Source organism: Denticeps clupeoides, chromosome 12 (genome assembly GCF_900700375.1).
Source record: "Denticeps clupeoides chromosome 12, fDenClu1.1, whole genome shotgun sequence".
Classification (NCBI taxonomy): domain Eukaryota; kingdom Metazoa; phylum Chordata; class Actinopteri; order Clupeiformes; family Denticipitidae; genus Denticeps; species Denticeps clupeoides.
In genome coordinates this window covers 3,266,100-3,283,062 of record NC_041718.1, presented here as the reverse complement: position 1 = coordinate 3,283,062, position 16,963 = coordinate 3,266,100, and the positions used below count along the sequence as shown (strand labels likewise).

Genomic DNA, 16,963 nt, shown 5'->3' with positions numbered 1-16,963 from the left:
ACTGTGCAGTGTGTGTGTGTGTGTGTGGGTCTGGGCCCGGGCGGAGCGGCAGATGGCCGCGGGTGCGCGCGCGGCGCCGCGACGCGCGCTCCCGCGCAGTGGAGTTCACGCGCTTCTCCGCCGCGCGTGCAGCCCCCGGTCTGCGGTCGTTCCGGTTCCAGCTCCGCCCGCGTCGTCGTTCCGTCCGTCGGCGCGATGCTCTGGATCCTGGCGGCCGGTGAGTCTCGTCAGTCAGCGCGTTGTAACGTGTGGATCGAGATGATTAATAACGCTTTATTAATAACCGGACGGGAATGTAGTTAACGGTCGTGCGTGTCGGTGACTGTTTTTATTCCCGAGTTGGGGGTAAATGTGCAGCCCGGAACGTCTGAGCAACGCAGGCCGGCTCCCCCTGGACTTTTTCGGCGTCCGCTTTCGCGGCGTTTAAGGACGCAACTTTATTGCCAGAGCGCGCCAATGACGTCGCAACAGCGTCACTGTTGATGTCGCGATGCGACGCTGAGGTCACCACGGCAGGCCGAGCCAGATGAAACGTCATTTTCGGCGCCTGCGCGATCGCTGTGAGTTCTGGTCCCGTGGGGGTGATGGTGGTCCTATCGTGGTGCTGGTGGTGGTGATGGTCCCGTGGGGGTGATGGTGGTGCTGGTCCCATGATGGTGGTGGTGGTGGTGGTCCTATCGTGGTGCTGGTGGTGGTGATGGTCCCGTGGGGGTGGTGGTGGTGGTCCTATCGTGGTGCTGGTGGTGGTGGTGATGCTCCATCATTCCTCACAGTGTGTGGTCACAGTCGGCTTTTTGGGGTTTAATGGAATTATTATATTTGGTCTGGGAACATTCCACAGAAAGGAAGACTGTATTTGAACGCTCCCTGCATGTTAAATTTGTGGTGCGGGCGGGGTCTGCATGCTCTCCCTGTGTTGGCGCTGGTCTCCGCCGGGTTCTCCGGTTTCCTCGGCTCTAGGCGGATTGACGTGGGTGTGTGTGCCCTGTGGTGCGTCCTGGGACCCCGAGTAAGCAGTGAAGGATGGCGAGTGAGGGAGAGTAACTGATGATCATTTTACAAATCAAGCCTGGGCTTTAATATATGGTTTGATCTCCAGACACCAGGTCTGTCGGTTCTGAGATCACATTTATACTGAAATTGTCGTTAAAGCCTTTAAATCACGACGGTGTGATGCGGCAGCTTTAAGAAATGTTCTATGTCTAAAAGATAAATCCCATGAACGTTTTATTATTATTAATATTCCTGTCCCTGCTGAAATTTGAAAAGATCTCCGTGTCGTGCCTGCTGACCCATATCTGCAGTGATCTCGCCGATGCGGTTTCACCTACGCACCAGAAGCCTGCATCTGCTGTGTCACCACGCAGCCCAGAGCCTGGATGCAGCGCTCTTACGGCACAGAGCATCACAGGAGCGGAGCAAGAACTCCGAACTTGGCTCGTCTTCGTATGGCTTTTTTTTTTTTTAAGTTTTGTAGCAGATCGTTTCTTCTTCTGTTCGCGGATCCCCGCTTTGTGTCCACATATCACCACCAAGCTATGGCTACGGTGGCTGAGGAAACCGCACCGCACCGCACCACAGCAAGCCCGGCTCAGGTCAGCACGCAACAAAAAGCTGATATCAATTATTTACCCATAAAACTGAACGAGAGCTTCCTTAGCAAGATCCCGAGCAGCTTCTGGTTCCACGTCTCTCTGGCTCTCATGCCTGAAGGTAACGCAGAGCACGGCACTGCATTAGGTATTAGTTTTCCGTATTGGGGAAAATGGGCAGGATGCCCAACACCCCCAAACTCCCACCGTTTCTGAACCCCGTGCGGGAGTAATGATCAGGGTAGAAGGAACGCGTCACTGCACGTCTGCTATCAAACCGGCATATTCCGTCCTTTCACAGATTCGTACGAGATGATCCTCCAGGTTAGTAGACTGGTGACCTGAAGTTGAGTGTGAAAGTCCTCTAGATGGTTTGTGTTGTTTGCACACTGTACAGTGCAGATCTGCAGCAGGGTCCAGAGTAGCTCTAGGAAGGACAAAAGTGATTATGGACATGGAGACGGGTCTGGTGAGACCTTTCCATAGACAGACAAAGGAAAATGAACCAAGACACAACTGAAAAGGAGACTTGACCTGGAACAGTAAGATGATGTGAACATGTCGTGGACATTTAAATGGCTACCCTAACAGTGCCCTGTGGAGGACCTTATTTTAACTGAGCTCAATTCTCTTATCGCTCTGTGTTCAGACGGGATTGTGTCTCCAGAGCGCCAGTGCACCAGAGGTCTGGCCCAGGTCTTCTCCTTGAGTAGTTGAAAACGGTCATTAAAACAGAAGAACGGGGTGGTGGACACGACCACAGTGCAGCTCTGGTGACTCTAGCATCCAAGGAAAACTGACCCACCCTCCAGCGGCCTGGCGTGACTCTACACCACGTTGTCCTCCTCGTCTTTCTCTTCTGGGTTGATGGGAGGATTATGCCATGGTGAAGCCCTGGACAGGGGCTAAGCTGGTCTGAGGCAGGTGTGTGGGTGTGGGTGTGGGTGGGGAGGCTGTCCGCATTTTTTCAGAGCAGGTCACTGTGCTTATCTTCTAAGCTCAACTAAGCGCAGCATCTGTGCTGGCCGGTGTTTGAAAAGATGTGAGTTCAAATCCCAGCACGGACCTCGTATGGGCAGAGATTGCATTCTCTCCCTGTGCTGGTGTGGGTTTTCCTCTGGGTTCTCCAGTTTCCTCCCACCATCCAAATGTGCGGTCAGTTGTATGCAGTATAATAGTACTACTAGTTCTTGTTGGTGTGTAATTGCTGCAGGACCTCATGCCCATAATTGACTGCTCATCTTATTCTAGATGACTGAAACCCAGATTTAGAGCAACTTTCTTGTCTTCTTTGCTCAGAATACACCTTGTACACCCACGTCACAAGTTCAATCACCGTTAAAATATCTTAGAATCACTGTTCAATCACTGTTATAAAGCATGTCTGCAACCAAAAAAATACAAATAGATGACCCTATTTCATGCATTCAAGAGGTCAAGGACCCCCCAAGGATGTGGTACAGACATTTAAACATACATAAATCCCTCAGGGATCTCCTCCCAGACCTGGACTTCAGCATCTGCAAACTCTTGGACAGTCTGTGGTGCAACGTTGGTGGATGGCTAACTCCGGCGAGCACATTGGAGGGCTGTGTGGCCCCCAAAACAAATGCCACCCCACACCATTACTGACCCTCTACCAAACCGGTCATGTTGGAGGATGTTGCAGGCAGCAGAAGGTTCTCCACGACGTCTCCAGACTGTCACGTCTGTCACATGTGCTCAGTGTGAACCTGCTTTCATCTGTGAAGAGCACAGGCCGCCAGTGGAGAAGTTGCCAATCTTGGTGTTTTCTGGCAATGCCCAACGTGCTGCATGGTGTTGGGCTGTTAGCACAACCCCAACCTGTGGACGTTGGGCCCTCATGCCACCCTCATGGGGTCTGTTTCTGACACTGGAACATGGAGGTCATTTTGCAGGGCTCTGCAGGGCTTTCTGTCTTTTTGTTTTGTTAATGTATTCAATAAGTGATCCCTTAATAAAGGAATATTTTAAGTTATGTTTTTTTTTTTTTACTATTTTCCTTCTTTATTTATAAAAAATGACATTGCTCTCATTTGTTTAAGTATAAATGCTACATATCTTCACTTAAAACCCTTACCCGCACTGTGTAACCTTACTCCAGTGATCTTGCTCCGAAGTTTCTGCTGAGACTGGGAAGTGTAGGTCTAGTGTCTTGTTACACCAGGAGAGTAAAATAAACCACTCTAATCACTCGGTCGCGCTGACCTCTGATCGTTTCATTTGTCCAGTACTCAGGTTAGACGTATGTTGCCATGTGAAGATTGGTGTTCTATATCGCTATGGCAACCTCATAAAATGATAACTAGAAGAAGGGCTTCCAAAACGCCACTAATGGTGGCAGTGGAGCCCTAGCAGGTAAGGAAGCGGCCCCGTAATCAGAAGGTTGCCGGTTCAAATCCAAGGTGCCACTGAGGTGCCACTGAGCAAAGCACCGTCCCCACACACTGCTCCCCAGGTTCCTGTCATGGCTGCCCACTGCTCACCAAGGGTGATGGTTAAAAGCATCACTTCACTTTCATGGTCATTTAAGGGTGAACTCTCATTAAAACCTCATCTTTATATCTGTAATTATTATTCGTAATGATTTCTCCTTTTAAAACTGTATTAACAGACATGCTGAGCTGTTTTGACCTGCCAGGCCTCATGAGGGCTGATAGACGATGTTCCCCTCTCTTCCTCTCTCTCTTCGTCAGGCTCGATGCTGGCATCACTGGCCAGGGGGGATGTTGTAAGCGAGCCACCCATGCTGCTTTCCAGTGCCCTGCAGTCTCCCCACCCTTCCCCGTCCATTCCCATCGCCCCCGATGAACAGGCTGAGCCACTGCAGCCCGGCGCTGACGCTCCCAGCATTCCCGGCTTCTTGGACAGCGCCCAAGAATCGGGTTTCTTTGGTGAGGATGCAGAGGAACCCAAACCGCCGCAGGCGATCCGCATGTGGGACTCCCGTGAAAACTACAACTCCACTGACCTGGATTCTGAGACCCTCATAGGTGAGACAGGTTTTCCTTTTGTCTTAGGGTGGTAGTAGCCTAGTGGGTAAGACACTCGCCTATGAACCAGAAGACCCAGGTTCAAATCCCACTTACTACCATTGTGTCCCTGAGCAAGACACTTAACCCTAAATTGCTCCAGGGGGACTGTCCCTGGTACTACTGATTGTAAGTCGCTCTGGATAAGGGCGTCTGATAAATGCTGTAAATGTAAATGTAAATGTCTGAGTGCATCAGATACCAGGACCCACAGGCCAGAGCACGAGAAGCAAACTGGTTTCACTATTAAGGACAATAAGTGGGGCAAGTGGTTGGCCAAGTGGGTCAGCCGAGGTGCCACCGTCCCCACCCTCAGAGACCACATTTCTCTGTGCTCACTGGGTGCTGTGTGACACGTGACAACTAATAACTTTCACTCCACTTTCAAGTATGACAAACTGGAATTGCCTTTGGTCAGTATCTGCTGGATTCAGCATGCGGTTTAATCTCATGAGAAGAGGTTTTTTTTTTCTTCTTCTGCACTAATCCTTAAACTGGGCTTATCCACGGGTCCTTTCTGTCCACAATATCCCTTTCTTCAGCTCTTTAACATGCTTAACCCACTTCATACTCATTTTAATTTCACTGTGGCGATACATATAGTTGGTTTTGGACCTAAAATAAATCCTTTTGTAGATCTTCTCTGAAGATGCCTTTTCTTTTATTCCACATCATTTCAGCTGCAACTGGAATCTTGTCCGTACACGAGGCCTTCCTGGCAGTATCTTCACTGACGTAAGCAATATTGTCTTTGTCCCAGGCATTACCCAGCCTACTTTCCGGTTTATCTGGGGGAGATTTTGGAACACGGCATCATTTATCTCTGAGTTATCAGGCGCTGCCATGTCAGGTCTTCTTTTGCATAATAACCATTTCACTTCTAGTTAGTACATTTCCATTCAGTATATTCATTTTTCATTTATTCTGGGCACATAATTTAAGACTGAGCGCACATATCTGTCCTTGTCACAATGACTGCCCCCCAATTTGGAGCTCGTGCACAACTGTCTTCCCATTGCAGTTGCTTCTGTGGTAATGCAAAGCTGCGACATCCTCTCACAGCATCTTCTTCAGATCCTGCTGGACCTCGCCAGTTGAAATTCTGTTCAATGTCTGGCAGACACATTTTTAGATTGTCTGTTTTGAAAGGGGTATATTAACTTGGAGAACAAGTATATTTCACGACATTACATTATATCGCAGATGCTTGAATTTAAAGCGAGGACAACAACGGGAGATCTAAGCTAATGTTTCAGATCAGTGCTCCGCACGTCCCGTCTCACGTTCCAAGCACTACGTCCAACTGAAGCGATTTTAGTTAATGCGATAATTAATGTAGCCATGCCACAATGTTTCAGGTGGTAAATGCTGTAAATGCAAATGTAACTAAATAATACTTTTAAACCCAGCTTTCAGCTAATGTTGTTACAGTATCTTGGATTATGAGTGTGAAATTGGACTTCAGCGGGAATTTCAGACTGGGAGCACGGAAATCCCAACACGTTCAGTTGGAACGCAACATTCAATATGATATAAAAAATTCCAAAACAGGAAGTAAATGAGTGAGGTTGTGTCCCTTAGTGTGAGTACACAAGATCACAACATAAATGTCATTTGAGGAAAAGGAAGAACTACATCACTTAAAATTCTGAGCAAGGTCACGGTTAATTAGTTAAAGTTAGCAGAGTGCAGAATGTCTGGTAATAAATCAGCGTACCCACTTCTTAGTGGCCAGGGAATGCGCTCTTGGGCCGGCATGACGCATGCCGCCATTTAGTGACTCTGCCCTAAGACGCACAGACAGACCCATCTGAGCAAACAGGTAGCTTGGGGACAGCTGGGTGGCGGCCAGCCAGCATGGCAGCAGCACCCTCTCTAATCTGGTGCGGTGCCAGGTCAAACTGGCATATGGCTAGCAGTCAGAGGACCAACCGGAGCGAAGGAGTCTTTGTAAACAGACGGACCCTGTCTCATCAGCTCAGACGCCCTAGATGTTGGGGTCAGTGACGGGACCGTAGAGCAGGTTCCTCTGCCGCATTCTTGTGAACAGTGTCATATCTTCAGTGCTGGCCAAAGGAAGGACATAATGAAATATTTACAAAAATGTGAGGGGTGTACTCACTTTCAGGAGATACTGTACGGGGTTTAACCTACTGGGTATAAGATAAGTGCACATTTATACTGTAACAACTTAGATTTGGTATTAATAGACATGATTCTGAGCCTTAAAGCAAGCTGTTTCCCCGTCTTTAATTCCCCACGCATCCAGTTTCTGGGAAGGTAAATCTTGAATAGTTGAACAACAGATAATAAAAGAACGATAATTGTCCTCTCCCTTTCACGTATCCTTACCTCCATAACTGTTTATGTGTGGATCAAATAAAATGTTTCAACTGTGAATATTTAAAGAACCAAGTCATCTTTTGATCACAATTTTGATTACAAAAATCCTTGCTAAATCACATATTATCCCCCCAATTATTGCACCATATAGTGGAAAACTGTGATAATGCTGGCATGCCTGCAGCATGAGATAGGTTTATAAAGGAAGGGGTTTGCTTTGTGAGATTTGTCGAGCTGAAGATGTCTCTGTGCAGGATTGCTGAGTGGTGATGACGGCAGGGAAGATGATGGCAATTTGAGGACTTTATTAAATTATATTTTAAAAAATATACAGTTTTAAGAATATAAATAATAAAATGTAATTCAACCTCTAAAACAATAAAACGCCTCTCTCTCCATCTCATCTCATTCCAACAACTTGGGCCAGCCTTTATGGACCAAACCATATATGAGACAGACATTAAATTAATTATCTTTGCAAAAACAAAAACAGTTCATAATAAATCATGAAGCCCTTTTACATCTTCACCTATAACCCCTCTGCCATTCTTTGCTCCACCCCTCACCCAAGACCCCGGGGAACATTTAAAACTCACCACAGTCCTTTACTACAACCAAACAAAGAATTTAACATTGATAACAGTAGTTGCCATTACTTGGCTATTCAGCTCTGTAACGGTCACCCAGGTCGGAGGGGGAGCCACCATTACATTGTGGGCAGCCTAGTAATACAATTTTAAATTGGGGAGCTGAAGCCCTCTTCTTTCATCCGGAAAATACAGCAGCCTTTGTTGTAGTCTGGCCTTTTCATATATTTTAATCCTTCTTTTGTAGTAGCGAATGCATATCTACAATAGGCTACAATCTCTCATTTAATTTAATGAACATGAACACTGATTTGGAATGTGTTTCCTAAGGTTTCGAAGAGATTCACTAATTGAGGAAGTTTGTTAAAATAAGAATAGTGTCATAATTGTTCATAATTCATTGTACAGCATTATTGGTCAATATTTCAGAAGTTGGGCTTGAGTACAAGAGCTTTATACCTTTATATCTCCGAAGATTCCCACCAATTCTTCCATAGAGCATCCTGGTGTGGAGTGATCATGTGACATCCATGGATTTTCTGGTTTGGCCATTACTGCTGATCCCAACTCTTAATATACTACCTCAATACTGCATCATCATACATAGCTGGTCTACAATAACCTCTATATGCAGTTATTTCCTGGATAAATCTCATTGAACATCTCAGGGCAATCCAGTGCTGACCAGAGGAGGATGGCTTCCTCTTGCTGAGCCTCTCTGAATCCTCTCAAGGTTTCTTCCTGTTTCAGGCCTTCTTGCCTGCCACTGTCGCCTTTGGCAGCTCACTTGTACTAACTGTGAAGGCCTTTGTGATAATGTACATCATGAATACATTTCTGTTTCCTACAGGTTATCATTCGTCATCTGTTCGTCCCTCCACCGCTCCTATGGAGGACCAAAGAGAACTCAACTCTTCCGTCTTTTCCTCATCCTCTGTCCGCCCTTCTTCTTCACCATCCCCTTCATCGCTGCCTCTGCTGTCTGACTCTCGAGACTCGGATTTATGGGAGAGTGATGGGGAGTACAGTGGTATGCCAGCGTTCACGCCCGACACCCCTCCTCCTGTCCAGACCACTGTCACTGCAGACATGGGACATGCAGCCCAACCTGACGAGACCTTTGAAGAAGAGGTAACTGGGATGGCTGGCAAACCCGATGTCTCCTCCCACACTCCCACCATGCCAGAAACTGGTACCTTACCCAGCAGAGTACCCCTGCAACCAGACGACACCGAAGAAGATGAAGATGAGCAAGATGATGAAGAGGAGGTGGTGTTTGCTTCAGTGGACAATGAGGAAGAGGAGCAGGAGGAAGGTGGCATGGAGAACAGGCAGCCATCAGGCAGCAGGGGGCATCACTCTCCCCTCACCATTGCTCCCTACCCTCCTGAGCCCATTGTGCTGTTCACTCAGGTTCCATGGAACCCTCTGGAACTGACCACAGGGGGATCAGAGCTGAGGCACGGGGGCATGGATCTTCTGTCTGAGGAGGACCTTCTCAACGCCCAGCTGTCCCAGGAGTCTGTGCAGGTTTGTTGACATCAGCATACAGTCTACTGAATGGCAGTATTGATACTGTATGTCTGTAAGTGTTAATTACACGGTGGTAGGTGGAAGAATGATCACTTCTGGTTTGATTCCCCATAGGTAGTGTGTGTGGACTGGAGTAACCTTGGTGGAAAGGGCTACGTTGTCCTCAACATGTCTTACAACCTGGACTGCGTAAGTCCTCTTTAACATTACGACATGTCCTTAAAACAGGGATTAAAAACCAAGATTTTTTTTTACGTTTGACATAACAAAGGACAGAGGCTCAGACATGGCACCACCAGACAGACAGACAGATACAGTGTCTCAGAAACTCCCACTGGCAGAATCAGGGCAGGCCCAGGCACATCCTGACAAATAATAACTCACACCATCTTGAAATATGTTAGCCTGTGCCACTAGATCTATATACCAAGGTTCCTGGGTTCTGTGAAAAGCATCCACTGTAGAATGAATCAAGTACGTTATTTCTTCCTTAGGGTGCTCTCCATTATGAAATGGTGCCAAGACTTTTCTAGCCAGGGCCATATCGTTAACAAAATGCACTTCCTCGCATTAAATGTCAATTGATTAAAAAGTTTTTTATGTTTTGAACAGAGGTGCCAAAAGTACTGGAAAATTTTAATTAAGTAAACTTATCTTTAATTTGCTTCAATTTTACTCAAGTAATGTAAAAGTACCCATCTAAAAATCAATTTGAGTAAAAGTAAAAAAATAACTTAATTTAAAATGTACTTTGAGTAAAAGTTAATTAGTTACTTTCAATTACCAAATGTAAAAAAAGGACTAGTCCAGCACTAGTTAGTGGTATAATTTACAAACTATGTTCAGACCACCCCATAAATCATTTTAAATGTCCCACAACATGGGCCGCAGGAATGGGGAGGTTTCATTAATAATTTTAGTATTAGTGCTGGTGTAGTTGTTGTTATTAATTAAACATTTGATACATGGCACAGTCAATTCAATAATATTATTTAGCCTATTTGGAGAGAGAGATGATGATATTGTGAGAATTTGTCACTCGTCCTGTAATAACGAAATATGACAGAGACTACAGTGAACAGACTGTAAAACTTTCAGCATTAAAAAACTGATGCTAATTATCTGTGCAACATTCTCTAACAGCAGTCTTTGTTAGTGTCAATGAGTTGTAGTAACATTAAAACAGAAGATAACTTACTCTGTTCTTTAAGTGATGCTCGATGCTCCTATGGGTGTGGTCAACAAAGTTTTCGGAAGATCCCACTTACTTCCATTGTGTCTCTGAGCAAGACACTTAACCCTGTGTGTCTCCAGGGGGGGACTGTCCCTGTAACTACTGATTGTAAGTTGCACTGGATAAGGGCGTCTGATAAATGCTATAAATGTAATGTAATGTAAATGAATTTGTAATCCGTGGGTCTGGAATACCAAATAGGAGGCATATATGTTGCAGGTCCAATGGAACATAGAATATGTTGGACAATTCTTCCACAACACATGTCCAGTAATGTTGCACGTGACCAAAAACAGTGCACATAGTCCGCAGCTTCACAATTACACTTACAGCAGATAGCTGGAACACTGGAGTCCATTTTGTTCTTGAGAGCAGGTGTGATGTGTAGGCGAATGTAGAATGTAGTTCGATTCGAAATAGAGACCAAGCCTCTTCCCAGTGGGAGTCATCAATATTTAATACCAAGATGCTTATTCAGACCTGTAAAGTAGATTGAGGGTTAGGAACTAAATGACTGTTGCCGTTGCTGAAAAGAGAGTGTGGTAGATCTTAAAGCCACGTCCCAGACATCCCGGCAGGAATTTTGGATTATATAATAAGGGAGTAAGGGGAGATCTGTGAAAGTGAGTCTCTTTTTAATAATCCATCTCTGGAATGGAATGGAAATACAATTTCTCAATAGTACGGTTGGGCAGGTGTATGAATATTTTTTAGAAATATATATTTTTCACTTGTTTATTGACTGCATAGCTCTGCAGATACATCCATTTTTTTTTGTGCTGAGCTGCAGTGTGTTGAGGCAGTGTGCCATGTGGAGGTGTTGTGACAGGACTGGGATTTGGTGACTAATGCCGCAGGATGCAGAGCCCTGAGAGAGAAGTCCCCCTGTCCCCCTGTCCCCTACTCCCAGCACATGCATGGCAGATGGTGCGCTGTGTCACACCTTTCCAGTCTGCAAATTCAAAAAGTGCTCCTGCAGTGTCATCGTGAAAGCACACTGGTTCACACACAGCAAAAACACACTGTCACATACACACGGCCGAGTTCTCTCGCTCACAAACACACACACACACACACACACACACTCAATTGGTGACAATGGTCTCCATGGAAACTTTTCAAAAGCTGTGTAATTATAACCAATCTGACCTTTTCAGTTTGTCATTCCAGGCCTGCTTCTCTGATTGGCCTTCTTTTACCGCTTGGACTGCTTGACCCTGGAGGGGTGAAGCTCCCCCAATTACACACTTGTGTTCGGAGACAATCGCAGTAAACCGATAGCGAAGCCATGCCGTGCTCAAGGCATGAAATATGATTTATTTGTGAGAATGCAATGCCCAGTAGACCAATGTCTGTAGTGGAGCTGAGAGCCACAGGCTTTCTAAAATGTCCCCCAGTTCGTGTATGTCTTCTGAGAGCTACTTGTAAAGCACCGCTCCCGCGTTCCTGCACCCACTCTCATAGCAAGGTGAAAGCGTGTTAGGCTCGAGATGGGCGATCACGATTTATGTGCGCACACATTAAGGCCCGCTGCTCAGATGCACAGCATTTACTGACATCAGAACAAAGGTAACAACCAATATTCAAGCTGGTAAATTATACTAGAGCGGTAAAAGAGCGGTTTAGGGTGGTAGTAGCCTAGTGGGTAACACACTCGCCTATGAACCAGAAGACCCGGGTTCAAATCCCACTTACTACCATTGTGTCCCTGAGCAAGACACTTAACCCTGTGTGTCTCCAGGGGGACTGTCCCTGTAACTACTGTATGTAAGTCGCTCTGGATAAGGGCGTCTGGTAAATGCGGTAAATGTAAATGTAAATGAGCATTCAGCAAACACGAGATGCGAAAATGGATTCTGAGGAGGTGAAACTCTGGCAAGTGTGCTGTAAAGCCGCTCATTTCCTTTCCCTCTTAGTCTAGTGCTCTTTAAAAAGCTGTACTTATCGGGCCAGGTCGGATTCTGTTCACATGTTCTGTTCGTAATCTCTGATACACTCACGTAGACAGATCTGAATCCCTTAAACACTTCTATTCCAAGCCTACGCATGCACTGCACACACACTTAACACACTGGCCTGTTCTTCCTTCATCGCTCATTTAGACACACACCGATTCCATTTCTGTCCATTCGCATGCTGGCTCTCCTACGCACAGTCACACACACTAGGTGTTCAGCAGCCATCGGTGAGTGGGTACCATCAGCTAAACGATTCCACCATCTGGATGAACGAAACCTGTCTGTGCTTCTGAAATGATGGAATTGCTGCAGAGGCTGCAGCGATAGCAACTCTGCAGCGATTCCACTGACGTATGTGTGTTTGGTGGTGCGTTTTCAGTGGTGTAGATGACTGAACAGTTGAACGGTAAAATGACGACATCGGGAAACATTAACCCCAACGTTAATATTTAGTTTCATCTCACTCACTTGTCTAATGGTTCGAGGAGACCAGACTGAATGAATGTAGGCATTGAGATCTTGGTGGCTGTTTGTGACTCACTGGTTGCTTGGCTTGTTAGGATGAGTTTCGGGAGGAGAGCGGGGAACGTCTTCTGGAGCTGCTGGAGACGGCATTCTCACGCAAGATGAACAGTCCTCAGGGCTCCTGGCACGTCTCGCTCAGTAAACCCAGCTCTCACGACCATCAGCTGCTCATGACACTGGGAAATGAGCAGGGTACAATACAAACACATACAACATTCCAACGGTTCTTTACATTATTTAGGACCAACGTTAGTTTTCTCTCGGAAATTGTACAAATCATGTAATGATGCAGGTTAATCTGGATGCATTAGGTACAAAACAGGAGCTAATAGAGCAGGAAAACAGCATATACTTATAATTGCAAACATGACCAGCCATTACTGGCAGCTGCTTTTGACATTGGGCATTGAACAGGGTACAGTGCATCAAAGACACTGTCACACAACCAGCAGCTGCTGATGGCACATGACATTAAACAGGACGCCATTAATAATGCCCTGAATGAGAAAAAGGAAAGTCTCAGGACCAGCAGCCCACATGTTTAGTTTTGATGGTTGTTAAGCTGAGCCCAGGTTAAAATATCTACTCTCACTTCCAGGCGTTATTGCCACAAAAGATGTACTCTCAATGCTGGGAGAAATAAGGAGAGGTCTTCATGAGGTAAGTCGAAACTTGAAGGTTTGAGCATTGAGCATCTAGAGTGAACGTGTTGAATAAAAAAAAAATAAAAAGGAAAAACAGATGAATCTCTCTTTTACAACTACTACTTATGTGTCACGTGTCCCACAGATCGGCATCGTGAACTACAGCAGTGTGAGCAGCTGCCACTCGAGACCCAGCCCGACGCGCAGTGACTACGGGAAGCTCTTTGTGGTCCTGGTCATCATCGGCTCTGTGTGTATTGTCATCATCGCATCCGGACTTGTGTACATCTGCTGGCAACGGCGCCTGCCGAAGATGAAAAGCATGGTGAGAGGAGATTGCACTTTTACTTTAATCAGAATCAGAATCATCAGAATCAGAATTGTATTTATTGGCCAAGTAAGTGCAAGCACATACAAGGAATTTGATTCCGGTAGATGGTGTCTCTCAAGTACAATGTAGGAAAAAAACAACAATATTCTTCAAATATTCTTTACTTTACTTTTACTTTACTTTATTTAGCAGACGCTTTGATCCAAAGCGACTAACAAGAGGAAGACACCAGCAATTCTCGCTCGATTCCTATAGATTTTGAGTTTACAAAAACTAAGAGCCCTGATAAGGCTTAACTTGTCAGGAAAAGAACATGCTAGGGAATTGGAAGTGCTAGACGAAGAAAATTATCTTTTTTTTTATATTTTGTGCAGTGTGTGTGCATGTGCATGTGTAAGAGTTAGATTCGTCTGAAATACCTCCAAGAAGTACAACAAAATAAAAGCATATAATGGCTGATTAACACATCACTACATTTAAATACATTTATGGCAACGTGTATTTTCAGTATTTTGATCAAATAAAATGTCAGTATTATTATAGTTATCATATGGTTACAGGAGTCATTAGATTATTCACCCATGCTGTGTTATCAAAATTTTTATGTTTGAAGAATGTTCCTGTGATCCAAAGATGTAGAGTTGAACCATAGAATTTGTGGCATATTTATAGATTTGTTAAAGATCAGATAAATTAGGCATTAATAGAGCTTTTAGCTCCATTAATGCACTGTATGGATTGTCCCATGATTCATTTGACATATAATATGACAGAAAGAAGCATTTCATTACTCAGACTGCATTCCAAAATTAGACAGGTGCTGGAGCACAAACACTGAAGTGAGAACAATGCGAAAGTCCCAATTCCAAGTGTGACCCAGAAAGATTTCTTATGCCGCACTGGTGTACGGGGAGCTCCAAAATCTCGGATGTGTGTCCAGTGGTGCTGCTGAAACTGAGAAAGATCTCCTGGAATCTGAAGACACCGTAGACATCAGCATGACGGGCCAGAGAGATGAATCTTTCAAATCTATTCAGTCTAAGCTGTTTATAATTATTAATATGATTCTGATGTGTTATGCTGGTTTTCAGGTCAGAGTAGATATGAATGATTACTTACAGTATACAGCATGACGGCCAGACATATGCCCCACGCAGGTCTTTGATCTTTTCTCTCTATTCTCCCCCAGTCTCGTGGGGAGGAGCTCCATTTTGTGGAGAACGGCTGCCATGACAACCCCACTCTGGATGTGGCGAGTGACAGCCAATCAGAGATGCAGGAGAAGAAACCGAGTGCCAACGGGGTGTCGGTGGAAGGTGGGGGCTGGCAGGTGCTGGTCAGCAAGCAGGGTAAAGAAGAAGCGGAGAACATGGAGGAAGACACCCACCTCTAATTCCACTGACACCACACCTCTCGTCATGGTGGTATCCCAAGGCACAAAACCCCCAGGCCTTCCCCCAAGTTCCTGCTAAGGGCTCAGTTCACTGGAGTAATTTCACAACAAAGCGCTGTCGGGCTCTTGTGTGCAATTTTGCTGTGAAACTGCCAAATGAATCGAACCCTAAGCTGAAGTTTAAAAGGCTTCTTTGGCTTATGATGCTATTTATTTATTGGCATGTTTAGGGACAGAATTTCAGTTTCCATGTGCTCCCTCCAGCTTGATGAAACCACAGTGACTTACTCATAAAGACCTTCTCCAAAGTAATGAAATAACAAAAGTACAATCAAATAAATGTAGTAGTGAAATTGTACAGTACATGATGTATTAATATGCCTTAAGAAGTGTGGTTGGGAGTGCTGATATAGTTCAAAATGAAGAGACTCTATCAATGCACACATTGACGGCTGCAGCATGCGTTACACTGTACGTCCAAAGTGAATCAAATAAAGTTTTACAGATTTTAAGAAGACTTTATGAGAGGCCCATACTCATAATACATCACTTGTGCATTCAGAATCAATTAATGCATTGTTCCTTCTGAATACATTATGTAACAGAAGATTTGTGGCTCCTCAAATTAATATTAGTAATATTAATGGCTTTGTTTTTAAAAGGAGATACATTTAAACAATTGCATAATTACTGGAGTCCAAGTGAAAGTGCTATCATTTGTATTAAATGCAGTATTAATACAAGATTTGATGCAATATTAAATATTAATCATATGGATATTGTATTTAATATGATCAATATTATATTAAAATTGTGAATGCACGCATTCTCCTTTCTAGATGTAGGCTTTAAGTGGTTTCCTTTATCCAGAATGTAAAAAACAAACGCGAGTACAGTCTTTCTTTGATTTCATGGATGCATTAGTGGCGCACTGCATTTGAACATATCTGAATGCTTTTCTCAGATTCTCTGCATTTGCATGGCTGCTCTGTGCAAACTGGTTCTCAACTGGTTTGAGGTTTATGCGATCCAAGATGCTGGTGAAGGCACAACATTTCCAGAACTGATTAGGATTGTCTGTTTTTCCATTTTGTTTGTAGGTGTACCTTACCCACAAGGCCGTTTAGAGATGAAACCAATCACAACCCAAATCTTGTCAGAATGTGCATCTATCTTTTAAACTGCAATTTAAAGCAGGTCATAATTATTTAATACTTTAAATTGTTCTAAACACTGTTTAGTTCACCTTCATTACATTACTTACCCGTGTTGGTTGGATGTCTGGGAAAAAACTAGGCTATGTAGGAGTGGTTCTATTACAGAATAGAGATAGTTAGCAAACATGTAGTTTTTGTAACTCCATGTGTTCAAGAACTGTTTGCATAATGCACTTTTGCATTTTTTTTTTTTACCTCAGCTGTTCTATTTATTAATTTGTATAAAAAAATGATCATTCACATTTGCTTACAGTGTTTAATGACGTACATTTGACTATGAACAACTGACACCATAGACAATAAATATTTGGAGGAATGATATTTGCATGTGTGTTTGTGTCCCCTGCAACTGAACCGTTCATATAGGGCCACCTGGTGTAGAGATAGAAAAGCATTAATATGCATATTAGCGGAATAAACTCTGAATAAACTACAACTTAGTAGTAGCAGCCTGGTGGGTAACACACTCGCCTATGAACCAGAAGTCCCACTTACTACCATTATGTCCTTGAGCAAGACACTTAACCCTGAGTGTCTCCAGGGGGGGGGACTG

General features: G+C 44.6%; 1 protein-coding gene across 1 annotated transcript; it reads left to right on the top strand.

Moving 5' to 3' along the window:
- Nucleotides 1-63: 63 nt before the first annotated feature.
- podxl2 (podocalyxin-like 2) lies at nucleotides 64-16,731 on the top strand. Its single transcript, XM_028998719.1, has 8 exons — nucleotides 64-217; nucleotides 4,310-4,606; nucleotides 8,426-9,105; nucleotides 9,223-9,297; nucleotides 12,861-13,017; nucleotides 13,424-13,485; nucleotides 13,615-13,794; nucleotides 14,990-16,731. Exons 1-8 carry the CDS (start codon nucleotides 196-198, stop codon nucleotides 15,191-15,193), a joined length of 1,677 nt encoding a protein of 558 aa, XP_028854552.1. The 5' UTR covers nucleotides 64-195; the 3' UTR covers nucleotides 15,194-16,731.
- The last annotated feature ends 232 nt before the right edge of the window (nucleotides 16,732-16,963 follow it).